Source organism: Dasypus novemcinctus, chromosome 3, assembly GCF_030445035.2.
Source record: "Dasypus novemcinctus isolate mDasNov1 chromosome 3, mDasNov1.1.hap2, whole genome shotgun sequence".
In the NCBI taxonomy this organism is placed as follows: domain Eukaryota; kingdom Metazoa; phylum Chordata; class Mammalia; order Cingulata; family Dasypodidae; genus Dasypus; species Dasypus novemcinctus.
In genome coordinates this window covers 124,657,520-124,677,754 of record NC_080675.1, presented here as the reverse complement: position 1 = coordinate 124,677,754, position 20,235 = coordinate 124,657,520, and the positions used below count along the sequence as shown (strand labels likewise).

Here is a 20,235-nt window from a genome sequence, read left to right as displayed (position 1 = left end):
GGGAGGTGGGGTTGAAATAAATAAATAAATCTTTGAAACAAATTAAGACTGGGATTTTGATACTGCCACATGAGTAGGACGTTCAGTACCTGCCCCCTTGGTGGGCAGGGACTAACAGAGAAAATGACACTGCCGAAGAGAGAATTTGAGTTTTGAATATTGGAGCCCTGGGAAGTAAATACAGAAGAACACACAGAAACAGAGTTGGCTCCACAGACATGGCACAGGTCCCAGGAAGAGAATGAGCCTGATAGTCTACAGCTGACCTTGTAGAGAGAGCAGAGCAGCTGAGCCTGGAAAGAAATGAGCCCTGGGGAGAGAGACAAGTCTTATGCTAATCTACAGCTGAGAACAGAAGGAACAGGGACCACAGAGCCTTAAAAAGAAGGCAGGCTGAATCCTTGCAGAGACCAGCAGCTCTTTGCTCCACATGGCAACAGACTTTGGTGAAGGAAATAACTATACTTTATGGCCTGGTAACTGTAAGCTTTTACCCCAAATAAATACCCTTTAAAAATACCAACAGACTTCTGATACTTTGCATCAGCACCCCTTTGGCTGACTGATACATTCCTATTCATAAGATAACATATGCTACATATAGAAAATCCACAGAAAATGCTACTAGAGCCAACAAATCCAGCAAAGTTGCAGATACATGAGACTTAGAAGTCAGATGAGTTTCTATGTACCAGCAATGAACAATCTGAAAAGATAATTTTTTAAAAATTCATTTACAATAGCATCTAAATGAATAAAATACCTAAGTGTGTATATATATATGTGCGTGTGTGTATAGACACACACATATTGGTGCTGAAACCCAGGAGCAAACTAAGAATAAATTAAACCAAGGCAGTCAAAGGCTTGTACACTGAAAACTAAAAGCACTTCTGAGAGAAATTAAAGACCTAAATAAATAGAAAAACATCCCATGTTCATGAATTGGAAGATAAATACTGTTAAGATGTCAATACTGCCTGAAGTAATATACAAATGCAATGCAGTCCCCTAGCAAAATTCCAGCAGCCTTTTTTTGCAAAAATGGAATAGCCAACCCTCAAATATATATGGTATTATAAGGGGCCCTGAGTAGCCTAAACAGTCCTGAAGGAGAAGAACAAAGTTGTAGAAGTTACTCTTCCTGATTTCAAAACTTACTACAAAGCTACAGTAATTAAAACAATGTGGACAGAAATATAGACCAATGGAATAGAACTGAGAGTCCAGAGAGAAATCCATACCTCTTTAACTAGTTGATTTCGACAAGGGCACCAAGTCCATTCAATGGGGAAAGAATAGGATCTTCAACAAATGGTACTGGGGCAAGTGGATATCCACATGCAAAAAAAAAAATGAATGTGGACCCATACCCCTCACCATATACAAAAATTAATTCAAAATAGATCAACAACTTAAAAGAGCTAATACTATAGAATTTTTACAAGAAAACATAGGGAAGGATCTTCAGGACTTTTTAGTAGGTACTGGATTTTTAGATTTTATGCCAAAAGCACGAGCAACAAAATAAATAAATGAAATGGACTTCATCAAAATTAAAAGCTTCTGTGCATCCAAGGGCATTAACAAGTGAAAAGACAACCTACAGAATGGAAGAAAATATTTGGAAACCATTGTGTTAATTAGCCAAGGGGGTGTTGATGCAAAGAACCAGAAATCTGCTCGCTTTTATATAGGGTATTTATTTGGGGTAAAAGCTTACAGTTACAAGGCCCTAAAGAGTCCAGCTCAAAGCACCATCAGAAGTACTTTCTCACCAAAGTTGGTTGCCGCGTGTTGAAGCAGGATGGTCACTAATCGCTGTGAGGGTTTGGGCTCCTCCTCTGGGCTTGTCTCTCAGTGCTTCCTCTATCAGTCTCAGCTACAGTCTGGCATAGGGTTCATCTCTCTTCCTGGGGCTTTAGCAGTTTGATCCTTCTCCTCTCCATGTCTTTGTCCGGAGTGAATGTCCATTTATACAGCACAAAGACGGTGAGGACTTAACCTGAGTCACTTCCTACTGACATGGTCAAATCAAAGTACCAATCTTAGCAAGTAATTTAATCAAGACATGCCAGTTGAAACTTATGCATTCAAAGGGTATCACACCCAGAGAAACATACCAGTTTACTAACATAATCTCTCTTTTTGGGGTTCATAAATAATCTCAAATTGCCACAACTATATATATGAAAAGGGCTTAATATCTAGAATATATAAAGAACTCCTACAACTCAAAAACAAAAAGACAAACAGGGAAGTGAATGTGGTTCAAGCAGTTGAGCACCTGCTTCCCACATGGGAGGTCCTGGGTTTGATCCCTTGTACCTCCTTTAAAAAAAAAACCCAACTCAGGGAAGCTGATGTTGCTCAGTGGTTGAATGCTGGCTTCCCACATACAAGGTCCTGGGTTCAATCCCCAGATCTGGTACCTCAAAAAAAAAAAAAAAAACACAAACAAAAACTATAATAAGATACCACTTCATACCCACTAGGATGGCTATTTTAAAAAAAAGTGTTGGTGGGGATGCAGAGAAATAGGAACCTTCATACATTGTTGGTGAGTGTGTGAAAAATCACGTAGCTGCTGTAGAAAGCAGTTCAACAATTTCTTAGAAAGCGAAACACAGAATCATCATATGACCCAGCAATTCCACTGTTAGGTATGTACCCCAGAGAACTGAAAGCAGGGACTCAAACAGGTATTTGTACACCAATGCTCATCACAGAATTATTCACAATAGTCAAAAGATGGAAGCAACCCAAGTGTCCATCAACATAGATGACTAACAAAATGTGGTCTATCAATCCAATGGAATATTATTCAGCTGCAAAAAAATGAAATGCTGGTACATGGAACAACATGGATGAACCTTGAAATGATATATAAGCCAGACGCAAAAGGACAAATATCAATAGAAAGCAGAATATTGGTTATTAGTGTGTGGGAAAGGGGAAATGGAGAGTTATTAATAAATAAGTTTTGACTGGGATGATGAAAATGGTCTAGAATTAGATAGTGGTGAAAGTTGCATGGAAATAAAATAGTCAATGTATCTACTGTCAAAAAAATGTCCATTTAAAGTGGTTAAAATTACTTTTATGCTATATATATTTTATCACGATGAAAAACAAATACTTTTTTAAAAAGTAAGCTCAAGATTTTCCTATGTAAAGCATATAAACACACAGACACACAAAATAAAAAAGGAGAAGGGTGAGGGTGATATTTAAAGTCCCGAGTTGATCATCAGTTAGCAAGTCCAAAACTAAACTCACATGTACATGCCAAACTTAATCTTCCTCCTGAATTCCCTTTTTTTTTTACTTTAAAAAATATATGTATGTAAATTACATTAAAAATATAGGGGATTTCTATATGCCCCACTCCCTCCCCCTCCCACATTTTCCCACATTTACAGCATCCTTCATTACTGTGCTACATTTCTTACAATTGATAAACATTTTGAAACCCTACCACTAAGCATCGATTATAGTTTACATTGTAGTTTACACTCTTTCCCACATAATTTTATAAGTTATGGCAAGATATAGAACGGTCTGTATCTGTCATTGCAATGTCATGCTGGACAATTCCTAAGTCCTGAAAATGCCCCCATAGTACACCTCTTTTTCCCTCTCCTTCCCCTCAGAACCTCCAATGGCCAATGTCTCCAAATAAATGACAGAAGCTCTTCCACTGATATAATTACAATAAGTCTGTAACAGAATACTAGTAAGTCTACTCTAGTCCATTGTCCATTCCACAATCCTGAGGATTCTGGAATGGTGATGCCCACTCCACCTCTAATTGAGAGAAGGCTTAGATCCCATGGGGCAGATGGATGGGACTATCTTGCTTGCAGTTGCAGACACTATTCCTTGGGATGGTCATTGTCCATCATCATTTCCTTGTTAGTTGTCCTGGGTGAGTCCAATGAACTGCAGAGTAGGTGTTGCAACTCTGTTGAGATTCAGGGCTCAACTGGCACATGGACAGCCCAAAGAGTTAAGTCTCTTAGACATACACCTATCGACTCTAGTACTAACTATAGGTTCAAATAGAAGGGGGCAGAAGAGCCATGTGTAGGGAAACCATGACTGAGTCCAACTCTGTCACACTGGGGGGCGTAAATTCCAAAGTAGGGTCCACTGGCAGGGTACGAAACTCTTGAGCAGTCTGCCCTGCCTATAGTGTCTGGATGTCTCCAGAGCTGTCAGGAGCCCTGCTATTTGAGGTATTTACTTTGGCAGTCAATGAGATCCTGCTGGGACGTGCATAAGCACAACCTCTGGAATGACCTCCTGACTCACTTTGAAGTCTCTTAGTCATATAAACTCTTGTCTTTACCTTTTCCCTTCTTGGTCTTTTTCCAGTTGCATTGCTAGTTGGTGCTTGGAAGTAGTCCCTCAGGGCCAGGGAGGCTCAGCCCGGGGAGTCAGGTCCCATGCTGGAGGGGAAAGTAATGCATTTATACCTGCACTCCCTTTTGATGTTATCTACCACCCTCCTTATCTCCCAATTTAAAAATCTGAGAGCTATCCTCAACTCCTCCTTCTCCTTCATCTCTCTATTTAGTTAGCCATCAAGTCCTACAGGGTTGATTTCACATCTCTTTTACTCAATAGGCAATACTTTCATATTGCTCAAAAATCCAAACACAAAAATGCACACACTCTTCCATTTGTACTTTCCCAACAAGTAATCACTTTTACTAATTTCATGAGTATCCTTACTAAAAGGTAACATTACTACATACATCATTCTGCATTTGCTTTTTTTACTTAACATATCCTCAAGACCTTTTCCTATTAGTTCATAAAGCATTTATTTTTTTAACAGCTGAATAGTTTTTGTATGGATATGCCTCAGTATTATTCATTCTCTAGATAGACTCTATTGCTATTATAAACAATGTTCCAAATAATAACATTGTAGATATGTCATTTCATTTCATGGATCTGTTCCCAGAAATAGGATTACTGGGACAAAGGTAAATACAATTTCAGTTCATCAGATATTGCCAAATTGCCCTCCCATCTTTTTCAAAGGAGTCTTCTTGCCATTCTCTTTGCCACTACATTCTCATGTCTGGATTAATAAAATGCCCCCTAAACCGATCCACCTGCTTCTCCTTTCCCAACTAATGTACACACTGCTGTCAAACTGACTGATGTAATTTTAATTAATTTCTCAATATACAATATCTTAATTTTTAAAAATTTCAGATTACTGAAAAGGCCAAAGTTCCCTCTGACCATCCCTCCCTACCTCTACTCCCGAAACCCAATTCTCTATCCACTACCCAAGAGTTAAGCATTATTGTCAGTTTAGTACTGATAAAGTATACTTTTTCCATTTGCATGTATACATATGTACCCCACCCTCCAATATATAGTGTTGTTCTTTTTACTTACATGTTAGCATACTGTATTAACTGTATAACTACAACTTTTTACTCAATAATATATATAATTTCATTTTTAATTGTTATATATTATCCCATATTACAAATATACCAATTTATTTGGTTATTCTCTTATTTATGACCATCTGTTTTACTTTTTCCATTTTTTCACTGTTGTAAACAATGCTGCAATGAACACCATTGTACATGCCTCCTTATGCACATGTACAAGTGCTTCTCTAACGTAAAAGTAGACAGGAGAATTAGTGAGTGTATTTAAGTGAATAGATACTACCAAATTGCCCACACCAATTTACACCCCCAAACTGGCTATACTAACTTATATTCTTGGCATTAGTTTTTATTTCTTATTACTCCACATTATAGACAATAATAACAATACCAAGCTTTTAAAATGTTTACCTGTATGATGGGGCAAAAATGTTATCTGTTTTAAAATGCTATTTCTTGGGAAGCGGACTTGGCCCAGTGGTTAGAGTGTCTGTCTACCACATGGGAGGTCCACAGTTCAAACCCTGGGCCTCCCTGACCCGTGTGCAGCTGGCCCATGCACAGTGTTGATGTGCTCAAGGAGTGCCCTGCCACGCAGGTGTATCCCCCACGTAGGGGAGCCCCACGCGTGAGGATTGCGCCCCGTGAGGAGAGCTGCCCAGCGCAAAAGAAAAGTGCAGCCTGCCCAGGAATGGCGTCGCACACACGGAAGGCTGATGCAACAAGATGACGTAACAAGAGAGACAGATTCCCGTGCCGCTGACAACAACAGACACGGACAAAGAACATGCAGCAAATGGGCACAGAGAACAGACAACCGGGGGGGGGGGGGGTGGGAATAAAAGAAATCTTTAAAAATAAATAAAATGCATTTCCTACATAATTAATGAGGTCACAAATATCACAAACATCTCAAATGTTTATTGGCTGTTTATATTCCTCTTCTGAAACTGTACATTCTGTATCATTCATATTCTTTATTTTTCTAAGTCACTGTCTTTGAACTAATCCATTCCTATGGGTATGAGACCATTTGATAGCATTAGATTCAGTTAAGAGAACTTTTGATTAGATCATTTGATTAGATCAATGTAGGGTCTTTGATTGGGCTGTCACTTAGGCACGACCCAGGCTGGGTCTCTTCCCTCTTGCTAGAGGCTTATATAAAGGGGAGAACTGCAAGCAGAAACACAGAGAAAGACAGCTGTCATTTTTACCTTACCATGCAAAAGAGGACTCCAGAATCAGCTACAGCTGAGAGGCTGAGCAAAACCCCAAGAGGCTGAGAGAAAAGTCAGAGGCTAGAAATCAGCAGAGCACAGGAAAGATGCCCCCAAGAGGGTAGGCCTACAGAGTGGCTCAAAGCTGAAGCAAGGAGCCCTGCCATGTACTTGATCATCCACAGCTGAGCTCAGGGAGAAAAATGGCTTGGAGGACAAGGCAGAGACTCAGAAGAACTGCCATTTTGCCTTGCCACATGGCAGGAGTCCATGATATGACTAAGCAGATTAACCCTCAACTGAGGGTTTTTTAGGATAAGTTTTACCCTAAAAAATCCCTATTATAAAAGCCAACACATTTCTGGTATTTTTGTATTGACAGCCTTTGGCAAACTAAAACAGTCTCAGTTCTCAAATGTTTTTTTTTTCTTTTAAATATTTTATTTATTTCTCTCCTCTTCTCGCCCACCCCCCCCGCCCCCACCAGGTTTGTCTGTTCTCTGTGTCTATTTGCTGCTTTGTCGTCTTTGTCCACTTCTGTTGTTGTCAGTGGCACGGGAATCTGTGTTTCTTTTGGTTGCATCATCTTATTGTGTCATCTCTCCATGTGTGCGGTGCCATTCCTGGGCAGGCTGCACTTTCTTTCGCGCTGGGTGGCTCTCCTCATGGGGCGCACTCCTTGCACGTGGGGCTCCCCTATGCAGCAGACACCTCTATGTGGCCCGGCACTCCTTGCGCATCAGCACTGCGCATGGGCCAGCTGCACACGGGTCAAGGAGGCCCGGGGTTTGAACCCCAGACCTCCCATGTGGTAGAAGGACACCCTAACCACTGGGCCAAGTCCGCTTCCCTTTTTTTTTAAAATTTCTCTCCCCTTCCCCCCAAGCCCCCCTACCCCACGTTGTCTGCTGTGTCCATTCGCTGTGTGTTCTTCTGTGTCCGCTTGTATTCTTCTCAGCAACACCAGAAATCTCTTTTTGTTGCATCATCTTGCTGCACCAACTCTCCATGGTGTGGCGCCACTTCAGGGCAGGCTACACTTTGTTCGCGCTGGGCAGCTCTCCTTACGGGGGCACTCCTTGCGCGTGGGGTTCCCCTACACGGGGGACACCCCTACATGGCACAGCACTCCTCGCGCATTAGCACTGCGTGTGGGCCAGTTATCACACGGGTCAATAGGCCCTGGGTTTGAACCCTGGACCTCCTATGTGGTAGGCAGATGCTCTATCCACTGAGCCAAATCCGTTTCCCTCAAATGCTTTTATAGAGCAAACTTCCCACTGCAATGGATGAGCGTCTATTATTTTAAAAGATTTTTTTGTGTACATACTCAATCACTAGCTCTGCAAGAAAATGAAGAGGAGAGAGGGGAACAAGATTTTCTAAATTGTGGTGAAAGAAATGTATTAGCCTCAGGAACTACTGAGATAGCCCATTCTATCCTAACAGTGTTTAAAAGAAAAAAAACTCTTTTTTCGGTACAGCATAACCCATAAATGTAAGCCAACATCTTCAGAGGCACAACCGAGTAAACAGTGATATGTTTCATTACTACAGTAAAAATTGGCTGTATTGGACTTACTGAAAGATGGTATCTCTCTTTTACATCAGGCAACTTCCTCCAAGACATTTTGACTATATATAATTTTTCACTAATATGTATAATCATTGAATAAGTGGGGACTCTAACGTACTTAAGACCTTTAAGGAACTGGTCCCTGCCTCCTTCCAGTCTCATAAACTCACCATTTTCCTCTTGGATTTATGTTCCAACAGAATTATTTATAATTCCCCTTATAAACGTATTCTCTCTCATACCATTTCTTTACATGTTGTTCTGTCTGGCAAGTCTTGCCCTTACCCCAGTTTACCTGACCAAGTATTCCTATTCCTTCATCAAAACTCAGTTCAGATATTATCTCCTCAGCAAAAAGAATCAATCACTATTTATTTATTTTTTAGGAGGCACCAGGATTGAACCCAGGACCTCATACATGGGAAGCAGACGTTCAATAACTGAGCCACACCCACTCCCCTTAACCATTTCTCTATTCTTTCATTCTGTCTTAAATATACATACTATATATGATTTCTTTACAAGCTGTCATCTCCCATAAGCCTCAGGAACTCAGGCAGGATTTATCTTATTACGTGTGTTCTAGTTTCTAGCATGGTTCCTAATATAGCACTTAATACTTGCAAAATTAAACAAAAATACTCTATGCAGCAAACACTATAAACTCACAAAAACCAACAACAAAAAGCAATATTTTACCAAAGTGTTTTATACCTGAAAAAAAAATGTTTTTCAAATGGGTGGGTCATGCCCATTAGTAGGTTATGAAATCATTTTAGTAGGTTATGGTCAACATTTTAAACAATCAGAACAGAAGATATAAACATATTTCACATGTAGTATTGATTGATGAAAGCTCTGTCCGGTTATCATACACACACACACTCAAGTGTACATGTGCATGTACCCACACACAAAACAATGTGTACAGCTGGTTATGATGTAAAAAAATTTTTTTTACTGTGGTTCATAATAAAAAATAATTTGAAAGCTACTCCCATAGTCGACATATGAATTAAGAGGTTTAAATTAGCAAACAAGATGTAGTTAAGGCTTCTTAAATGTAAGACATGACATTTGAAGCACAATCTGGCTCTGTAATACTGCTCTAAATTTATCTATCACTTCCTCTAAGTTACTCTGCTCTAGCCACACAAGACTCTCAGCAATTCTTGAAACAAACCAAACATGTTCCTATCATAGGGTCTTGCACATGTTTCCTCTCTGGAAAGCACTTTGCTTAGATAACTGCAAGGCTTGCTCCTTTACTCCAAGTCACCCAGAGAGAAGATTTCCCTGATGCCCTAAAGTAGCAACAACCGCAAACCACTCTAACCCCTTAACCAGCTTTATTCGTTCTTCATTGCACTAACACCTCACATCATGCTTGTTTACTGTCTCCCCCCATTAGAACTCAATAGAAGCTTCAAGAAAGAGAGACTTTGTCTTGCTTTGTTCACCATACTACCAGAGCCTAGAAGAGTGTCCAGTATAGAATAACCAGATTGATTATGTTAAGAAGTAAGGAATAAGATTGAAGCAGCAGAATGCAATCCAAGTATGAAAAGGTTTGAAAGTCAAAAAACAGAGTTTGGACTTTATCCTGTAGATAATTGGGTGTCATTAAAAGTTTTGAGCAAAAGGTCATTCAAATACTTATTCAGCACAGGTTCAATTCACTTTGCTTGGTACAATGGAAAGTACAAGGTCAATACCACATGTTCTCTCCTCAGGTTGTTTATAGTTTAATGGGTTCGTTAAAAAGTTTTAGGAAAATTATTCTGGCAGCCATCTGCAGGATGAATTGAAGGAAAGAATAAAGTTAGAAAGAGCAATTAATGAAGCAGAGTGGGCATCACAATCCCAAAACTCTCAAGACTGAGGAATAAACAAACATAAGGGAGGAAGGCAACCATGGACCAAAGTAAACATTATTATTGTAGTAATGAAAAGATTCCGTAACATTGATATAAAGATAATGGTTGACAGAGGTTCTGAGTGGGGGAGGGGAAACAGATGAAACACGGGACATTTTTAGGACATTGAAATTGTTCTGTATGATACTGAAATGATGGATACAGGCTGTTATACATTTTGTCAAAACTTATAAAATTGTAAGGTACAAAGTAGGAACCATATATAAACTACAGACCTTGATTAGTAGCAATGCTTCAGTATTTGTTCATCAGTTGTAACAAATGTATCACACTAATGTTATTTTTTTCTCCCCCTCCACTCTCCCCGCCCTGCTAATTTTCTGCTGTCCATTCGTTGTGTGGTCTTCTATATCTATTTCTTTTTGTCTTCTCATCTTTTCTCCTCTAGGTTTCACCAGGGTTCAATCTCGGGGACCTGTGATAGGGAAAGAGGTTCCCTGTCAATTGTGTCACCTTAGTTCCTGGTCTCTGCTGCGCTTCACCTTGACTTCATCTCTCTTTTGTTGCATCAGCTTGTGTGACTCACTTGCGCAGGCACTGGCTCACAACATGGGCAATCACACGGGCCCTCGGCTCACCATGCAGCACTCAGCTCACTGCACGGGCACTGGATCACCACATGGCCACTCAACGCGGGCACTCAGCTTACTGAACAGGCACTCAGATCACCACATGGGCACTTGGCTCACCATGTGGCACTTGCTTGCCACACAGGCACGCTTTCTCTTCTTTTTCACCAGGAGGCCCCAGGGATCGAGCCTGGGTCCTCCCATACAGTAGGCAGGCGGAGGCCTTACCACTTGAGCCGCATCTGCTTTCCATAAGATGTTATTAACGGGAAAATGTGAGAGGGGGAGGGGATGGATATATGGGAATCCCCTACATTTTCTATGTAACTTTTCTGTAATATAAAACATCTTTAAAAAAAAGTTTATGGGGGAAAAAAGAGCAATTAAAAGACATTGCAGAATTCCAGCACAAATTGAGATCCACTAAAGTAGTAACCTAAAGAATTGTGCTGACTGATGGATATAACAAATTAAGGAGAAGCATGTATCACAGACAACTTCAAGAATGATGATGAATCTAGAAGCAGATGGGAAGTTGGATAATAATAAGTCTAAAAGTGATGGAGGGAAGAAGACTTGGCCCAAAGGATAGGGCATCCACCTACCACATGGGAGGTCCGCGGTTCAAACCCCGGGCCTCCTTGACCCATGTGGAGCTGGCCCATGTGCAGCGCTAATGCGCACAAGAAGTGCCATGCCACGCAGGCATGTCCCCCATGTAGGGGAGCCCCATGCACAAGCAGTGCATCCCGTAAGGAGAGCCAACCAGCGCGAAAGAAAAGTGCAGCCTGCCCAAGAATGGCGCCGCACACACAGAGAGCTGACACAATAAGATGACGCAACAAAAAGAAACACAGATTCCTGGTGCCACTGATAACGATAGAAGCGGTCACAGAAGACCACACAGCGAATGGACACAGAGCAAACTGGGGGGGGGGGGCAGGGGGGAAATAAATAAATATCTTTTTAAAAATAAATAAATAAATAAAAGTGATGGAAATTCCTTGTGCCTTCTAAAGGAAGCATGCAGTAACCTCCTGGAAATACAAACCCAGAGATTACACATTTGGGAGTTATCATCATAAAAATTATCGATATGAGAAAAGCCAAAGAGAGAGGTGCAGAGGGCCAAGTCCTGAAGGGAATAATGATAGTGGTAAGAGAATCAAAGACCAACAAATAATACAGAAAAGCAGTACTCAGAGAAGTACTGCATACTAACATAAAGGGCAAGAAAAGAATGTTGAAACACCTAGGTGGAAATCAGTAATAACACACATACACCAGCTGAATAAATCAGGATGAAACAAATACCACTGGCAGGAAAGATATCCTTTAAAGCAACAGTTTCAATACGGTATTCAAAAATTGCAGTAAGTTCAAAAGAAGCAGTAAAAAGCTGAAAGCAGCAAGTATAATTTAGTTCTACAAAAAATATTAAATAGAGGAATGAGGCAGATAACAATAGCAGTAGTTAATCAAAGTTGATTTTTTTTCCTACCAAAATATAGAAGTTTGTATATTTTTGAAGGTAGGCAGAAAATGATAAAAGTGACCAAAGAAGGACACGGTGGGAGACCAAGATTCCTCAGAAAAGCATAAGAGACTCTTCTTCCAATGTTTACAAAGATGAAAGAATAATGGGATTTGTCACACTAACAAGGGAAAAATAAAATAAATGGAAGCTTATACCCTATTTTTTTTCCCCAGAAAAGTCAATGGCATCTATTGAGAGTTAAAGATGGAGAAGAAATACAAGACAACAGAAAAAACAAGAGATTAATAAAATGATGGCCAAGTGGCAAAAGCCCATTTAGAATTGTTTAGTATAAATTTAGAGTGGCAAAGAAATTGTAATTATTTACCTTCCTCCACTTATATGTTGCAACTTGTGAGGAAAAACAGGCAGTAGATGGTGGAAGATGTGACAAGGAAGCCCAGAAACATTTAAAATATTACACATAATAAAGATGAAGAAAGAACAGCAAAATAGAGAACTGATTATGTTATGGTAGGATGATAGGAGTCAGTGATATGTTTTTCTGTATTCAATTAATATATATTTCTTCTTGAATAGTGAGTCAAATGAAAAAAAAATTCATGCACTTACAAATGCTCATTTATACTCAATTCCCATGTCAACCTGCACAAACTACATATCACTAAATAGCTGTGATAGTTTGAATTATCTATCCCAAATTCTTAATCTTAATCCGACTCCTTGTTGTTGTGAATTTAATATAGATAGGACCTTTTGAGTAAGTTTTTTTTTTTTTAGTTAAGGTGTGGCCCATCGAATTAGAATGGGTCTTACTTCTATTACTCGAATCTTTATAAAGAAAAATCCACAGGGAAGAGCTGGAAGCCAGAAGACAATGGGGTCTAAAAGAGAACGGAGAGATCACCATGTTATGGGAAAGTGAAGGAACCAAGTACTGCCAGTCCACCAGAGTGCTACTGACCTGGGAACAAACAAGACTTCCAGCCTCTGAAACCATGAGACAATCAATTCCTGTTATTAAGCCAAACTATTGTGTAGTATTTGTCATAGCAGCCTGGAAAACTAAGATACTCTCGTTGCATACTCATTTCTAGTTATCCAAGAAGGTGTAAACTGTGATCCAGTGCAGCTAACAAGCTTGTTTCATTCCATCAGTTTTTGCTCTTCTGCTTATATACCTAAATAAACTAGACATATTCTATAAAATCTCCAAGTTAGTAGGGAATTGGAGGATATCAAATCCTCATTCAACACATCAATTCCTCTACCTGAAAATCCCTCAAATGTGGCCGTCTAACTAGACCACTGTCAATGAGGGGACCGTCAAACTACCCCTTTGTATTTTTAGTTTTGAGGAAATTTTTCTTAGAAGACAGTTGAAATCTGCCTCCTCCTAATTTCTACCCACTGATCCTAGTTCTTTCTGGTCAGATCAAATCTGCATGACTGCCAAATGTTTACGCATGGTTATGATTTCTTAGATGTGCTTTTCTTCTTTAGGCCAAACATTCTTTTTTCACTCTTTCCTCATTCTGTATCATTTCCATTTCACCATGGTTAAGGTCTTCTGGATATGCTCTATCCTTCAGTGTTTTTTAAACTTCGGTGACTATCATCTGGGGAACTTGAGAAAAACACCAATGCCCAGGTCTTATCCTACTAAAACAAGCTTTGGTATCTGTTTTATATTAGCTCTCCAGGTGCTTCTGACACTCAAGTTTGCAAACTAATGCCAGGCTCCACTTACATGGTAGCATGCTACCTAAAAAGCTAATGCAATAATCCATGTATATGACCAGCACAAAGTTAAGCAGGGCTAACACCATCCTCTTTCTATATACTGTTCTATCAACTTTAAAATTACATTTTTGAAAAATGATACCACAGAATTGGTTAATATTAAATGTATAAATGTACAATCAGTTAAAAAGACCAAGTCTTTTCCATATTCCCTAATTGTGCATTAGCAATTTGGGCTTTAAATGCCAACTTTTACAGCTATTCCTATTAAAAAGCAAGAGAACTAGTGCCAAGAGTTTTAGATTTTTATTTCTAAATTTATTAATGACCCTGTGAATGGTTTTATCTTTAGAGGAAAAACCACTCCAAGCTTAAGCCGCTACACTTATATGATGGACATACTTAGCCCAAATAAAGGTACAATAATCCACCAATCCCTGAACTGACAACTGATTGCATCAAAGCATCTACTTTGTTCAGAGAGCACTATTGTCAGCACTATAAAGAAACTAACAGCCGCTATTACTAGATTTATCTTCTAGAGAGCATGATAAAACAAACATCTCCAGAAAAGTTAATTTTAATAATTACAGCTAGTCCCATACATTAGTGCTATGGGAACAAATGATTACTAGAAAACCATGAAGCCAAAGGAATGATACTCATAAGAAAACTAATTTGCCCTGAACTTCAATATTGTATTGGGTTTATTTTTTAATGTTTTCAAAAATAGGCGGAAGACATCCACATTAAGGGACACTGGATAAGAAATGCACCCTCAAAAATGAATTCATGACTCAAAATTTCATGCAATATTGTGTCTTGTTTGCCTTACCTGTTAACTATTTCTAACAAGTAACTCAAGGACAAAATAATGTCCATTCTACAGGAGACATGGACCACTGTAATTATAAAGACACTTTAAGAAATGCCAGGGAGGTGGAAAAAATTAAAATCAAGTAAAATGAACCAAGATCTAACCTGATATTTATTTCATTCAAAAAGCAAACATTAAAAATACATCTGGCATTTTCTAAAAATTACATGAAGAATGACCAGATGCTTCCTGTTGATGAACAGTAGAAAACTACATACTGACAGATTCAGATTAAAGTTCACAGAAAGAAATGGGAACGAATTTAGCTTCCTTTCAAAGCCATTACAGCAAATACACCAAGATACCGATTACAGCCTTAGAAGCAGGGTTCTTAACCTTTTTGTTCCACGGACCCCTTTGCTAGTCTGTTGAAAACCACGGACCCCTTACTAAGGCCACACTATACTGTGTATTATTTAATAAATGTATCACACCTGCACCAACATGTCTCCACAAGAAATGTTTTTCTGAATTTCAATTCAAGCTCAGGGACCCCTTATTAAGAACCCCTGCCTTAGAGTTTCACATATCTCTACCCATGAGTCCATAATTTTTGTTGACACTGCTTAACAGTGAGGTGTTTCTACAGCATAACTATCAGAGACAAAATTCTAGGAGCAATGGTTTTATTCTCTCTTAAAGAAAAAAGCACCACTGAGATTTTAATAGAAAATACTGGAATCACCTGTAGAAGTACAATATAATTGTCCCCCTATTTAGAAAACCCAGATTGATTCAAGAAACAGATAGCTTTAAGAGTACTTATATACATATCAAAAAGTATTGTTTCACCAGCGGTTTCACTGCAGAGTTCCTTTTTAAAAAGCTGCAGCTCCTTTAGTGCTCTGAAAGTCTCCTATCTTCAAAAATTACATTATACACACGTTACTGTGGGATTCAAATTTGACTTGCGTATTTCATTTTAAACTAATGGAATTAAAAATTAACTGTAATCATTTAGAGAATATTAAAATGTTTACATTTACAGGATCATATGCAATTACGCTACCTTTACTCTTGTTATTGTTTATGCATTCAAATCCCAAATTTAAAAGTTACAATTTCATAATGTTAGCTGCTTTGAGGGGATTACTCAAAATCTAACATCTAAGTCATAAGTTATTGTATTATGGAACGATTTAATACTCTACAATCTATATTCTTGAAATAAAACGTCTACACATAAAAAAAAAAAAGTTAAATCCCAAGTGTCTTGTATAATATCCTTTTGTCTTGTACGGTGAAAGCAGGACAGGAATTATTGTTTTGTTTTTTAAAAAGGAGCAGGAGTCAAGTTTTCCAGAGGGTACAAGGCATGATAATGCAACATACTGAATGCAAACGCAAAACAATATCACTCTTCATTAACATATTATTTATATTAGCATGTAATGAATTATTTTTAAATGAATATTTTAAAGAGAAAAATAAAGAAAAAATAAATGAAGCCACCTTTAGTTTTTTTAAATTCAAAGTCTGAGTCTGAACGTGGAAGTGTCAAGGTTGATGGTTACAAGTCAGTGAGAAGAAATTTAAACAAAGCTGGGTGGGTCTCTTGACCATTAACTTCTCCGTAATTACACTGCTTCTTTAAATTTGAGATGGTAAACTGCTTTACAAAGATCACTGACTACATCAAACCTTTTCCCAATTAAAAAAAAAATTGTACTTCAGAAAGTAACTTGCCTGAATCGAAACACCAAACCAGTGTCCGAAAAAAGAACTTAAAATATTTCCAAATTACCAAGCCCCCTTCAGAAGTATTGCGGTCTCTGCCCCTCCTTTGAACAGATGTCTACTTCGCACAGTCCAATCAGGTTTAAAGCAAAGGCATGTATACTGAAAATAATCTTAAAGTGGGAAAACACACAAAGTAGGCCTATATCATTCCTTTGGTTTCAGTTTACACGATGCACCCTTGAAGCTAGGCACGGTGATTCAACACAGTTGGAAAGCTTCGACGAAACACATTAAATACACTGATTAACTGTGCCCAGGCAGAAATGACCTGGCAAAATTCTCAACTTCTCCGAAGCCGTGCACCCGCAGGTCCCAGCTGCAAAATCTCTGAGATACAAGCCCGGAACATCCAGAGGGCAGGCTTCGTCCCCTCAGGGACTCGAATGCTCCGGCCGAGGCTATCGCTGCTCCGGCCTAGCGCGGGACGGGCTGGGCTCTCCCGTTAACCCAGTCCCAGTCGGCCGCTCCGCCGCGGCCCGAGCGCCTCCCGGCCCCGCAGTATAGCATGCCCAGGACTGGCCGCCCCCACTGCTCCTTCCCCGCGCCAGGTAGCGCGGCGGGGCCACCAGGTAGCCTAGACAAAGGGGTCGGCCGCGCCGGGGACGGCAGGCGCCGAGGCCGGGCGCGTACTGCTTCCCTTCCTCTCCCGCCCACTGCCCGCCTCCCGGCAGCCGCTGGGCCGCCGCCGCCCCGGCGCGACCCCGTACAGGCCCTAGGGCGGCTCTTGCGGCCCGGTCGAGTGGAGAGCTGAGGGGAGGCCGCGGCGCGCCAGGGCCGAGGAGGGGGCGGCGGCCGCCACCATGTCTGCCCGCCCCTCCCAGAAGCGGGGTGCCCAGCGGACAAAGCGCGGCAGCGGCGCGGGCGTCTCAGCTAACCCCGCCGACCCCCGCGGAATAAGCGGGGCCAGGAGCCCCGGAAACCCAGCGCCTTAATGCAATAAACAGGAAATCGCGGGGATGATCTGGGTTCCGGGGGAAGTGGAATTATTTTTTACCAGCGAAGAGATCAACTTCCACATCCGGTGGTAACAGGGCCCTACACAGACCCGCACTGACCTGGAAAAGCTTCGGGAGCGGCGACGGGGGAGCAGCAGGAGGTGGTGCGGAGACCCGAGGCGCCTCGTACCCGGCCGGGCTGATGCGGCCCCGCTACACACAAAGCGCTTCAGCTGCACAGAACGCTATTTTCCGAAAATGCCGCGTCTGGTCGGCGCCCAAAATCCCCACCGAAAAGTCCCCCGTGCTGCGCGCGGAGGGACACATCGTGTGCGAGTGAGTCAAAGCTCCCAGCATCCCTCCCGGACCCGGCCCTTTTCGTTCCCTACCCCGAGACTGTTCTGCCCCTCCCCTCGTAAGCAGAGCCCTCTCCCATCCACCCCCGAAACCCCATTCCAGCGGGAGATGAAAGGCGAGAGGATGTGATGTTCTTTTTAGGGTAGGAGAAGAAAATAATGCCATTTCTAGAGCTTCTGCCACACAAAGAAAACGGCGGAATGATCCGCTCACGGCGACCGCAAGTCCCGGCTCGCCGGCGCCTGCGCGGCAGCGGGGTTGGAAGCTGCGGCCGGCCATGTGCGCGGCAGAGTTTCTGGAGCGACCGCGGAGCTTTCCCGCCTCTTTCAGCAGTGGGTAGGCGTGTGGAAACTAATGTGTGTGTGCGCTAACCTCTTATCTCTTATATATGGCGGTTGGAAGACCGGGAGTCGACTCCCTAGAGTTTAAACTTGCCAATTTAGCCGCCTAGCGGAATCCTGCGAGAAGAGGCTAGACACAAGGATTTAATTTAAGGTGGCCTTAGATTCAACTGGGCAGATCGAGGTACAGGGTGAGGAACGAAGGATTTACCTTCTCACCACTTTGCTTAAACTAGAGTGTATATAGTCTTGTAGCTTTTTTTTTTTTTTTTTTTAAACATTCTGGGATGTCCCGTACTTCGTAGACCTTAACAGCTGCTGAGTGAATTCCCTTAGATTACTAACACATCAGCAGGTAGGTCTTTCCGTTTTTCCGTGGCTGGAATGTTTGTTGTATTTTATTAAGAAAGTAACAAAAAGTTAATTTGGAGATGGTAGTTTGCAAAGTAAAAGCTTTTGAGCTTGATTTACATGCGATGATAATTCTTTCTGAAACATCCAACAACTGATATGTCTTTAATAGTGGAGCCTAGAAATGGTTTTCCCAGCTAGTTACCCCAAACCTGGCTAACCGTTCACCTTTTGGTATTCTGTATCTAGGAGTTGGAAATATCTGCGACAGCGCGAAGCATTTAATCCAGGAGAGCTGACAAACTGAAATTCATCTTGCCCACCGATTGTGTGTGGCCTCAGATAAGTAATTTTTGTAATATTGATGTAATAAAGATTTGTGAAGTCTTTGTGTAAATTATTTAAGCATCATGCCTAAAATAGAAGCAAACTATAAATGGCATAGAAACATATGGTCTTTCTTTTTTTATTTTCATTTTCAATTGATAAAAATTTGTCCGATTTTTAAAGTTATCTGAGCACTAAGCTAATGAATGCTAGTGAACGCTACATAATCCTTGCCCTCATTGATCTTACTGTACTGTAGAATGCAGACAAGTAATTAGGCGTCTGATCTGCAGTATGATGAGAGTAAGCTGCCAAATACTGTGGAATCTCAGTGGAGGAATCCCTTTCTCGCTGGAAGTGTGAGGAGAGTGGGAGCAGAAGGAGGAATGAAATGGGATTGGAGAAGCAATTAGCTTTATTTAATAAGGGAACTAGAAAAAGGCCTTTCAGATAGAAGAAACAAAGATTAAGAGTCAAGACACTACAGGGATTGTTGGTGAAAAAGATGTTTCAGGTGTTCCTAGAGATGTTGCTGGAGAGGCATAGTCATGTAGGTCATGTAAAGTCATGAAGGGCCTTGAATGCCATGTGCAGGAATTAGCTTCTGAGAGGCAAGAAGAAGCAATTGAAAGATTTTAAGCAGAAGTGTCATAGTATTGGATTAGCATGGTGATTTGGTTGACTAGATAAGGGAATGTCTTAGGGGAAGAACAAAGATAACTCCCAAGTGTGTTAGTTAACAGCTGGGGAGAATGGTAATGTCTTCACTGAGATTAGAAACAAGGGAAGAGTTGGGGAAGGAAGACTTCTGTTTTGGCCATGTAGAATTTTGAAGTGCCTGTGAGCCAACCAAGTGGATGTGTCCAGTAGACAATTAGATACTCGTTCAATATTTGTTTCAAGAGCACCTGCTCTGTATCTGGAACTGTTGTACACAGCAGATAGTACAGTAGAAACAACAGGACTCCTGGTGCTGTTTTTAAGTGGCTGGAAACAACATAAACAAATTTTTTTGAAAGAAGAGAAAGGGGAAAGATAATATCCCAGAATAAGTTCTGGGAAGAAAATAAAAGGGTAATTTTCTCTGGTGGGAGACCAGGCAAAATTTTGATGGTTAATCAGAGATGGCCTCACTGAGAAATTCTTTTCTGAGCCAAGAACTTTGGAGTTAAAAGAAGTTGAGGTTAGTATGCCAGGTAAAAGGGAATAGCAGGACAAAGGCCCTAAGGCAAAAAGGAGGCTAGTGTGACTGAAGTCAACCAAAGGAAGGAACAGTAGGAGATGAAGTCTTGGTAAGAAGTATAAGTGTGCTGGGAGCCATTGAAGAGTTTTGAGGACTAGAGT

General features: G+C 40.8%; 1 protein-coding gene and 1 non-coding gene across 10 annotated transcripts in view; one reads left to right on the top strand and one right to left on the bottom strand.

The window, feature by feature from the left end:
* The window catches only part of GABPB1 (GA binding protein transcription factor subunit beta 1), a 103,033-nt gene extending 85,203 nt beyond the window's left edge, over positions 1-17,830 (bottom strand). For 3 of the 9 annotated variants that reach the window (XR_009185103.2, XM_023592609.3, XM_012530231.4), the window contains exon 1: positions 17,575-17,615. Coding sequence is in view for 5 of the 9 variants with exons in the window: in XM_023592609.3 (XP_023448377.1) it covers positions 17,575-17,598 (24 nt within the window). In the remaining 4 variants the exon portion in view is untranslated. Of the gene's footprint in view, positions 1-17,574; positions 17,616-17,635 lie in introns of those variants that run through there. The other 6 variants (XM_012530229.4, XM_012530230.4, XM_023592607.3 and 3 more) reach the window with 3 other exon arrangements.
* Positions 7,963-8,091, top strand: LOC111767366 (small nucleolar RNA SNORA66). The gene has a single exon (XR_002799204.1). It is a non-coding gene; the product is annotated as a small nucleolar RNA SNORA66 (small nucleolar RNA).
* Positions 17,831-20,235: the final 2,405 nt, after the last annotated feature.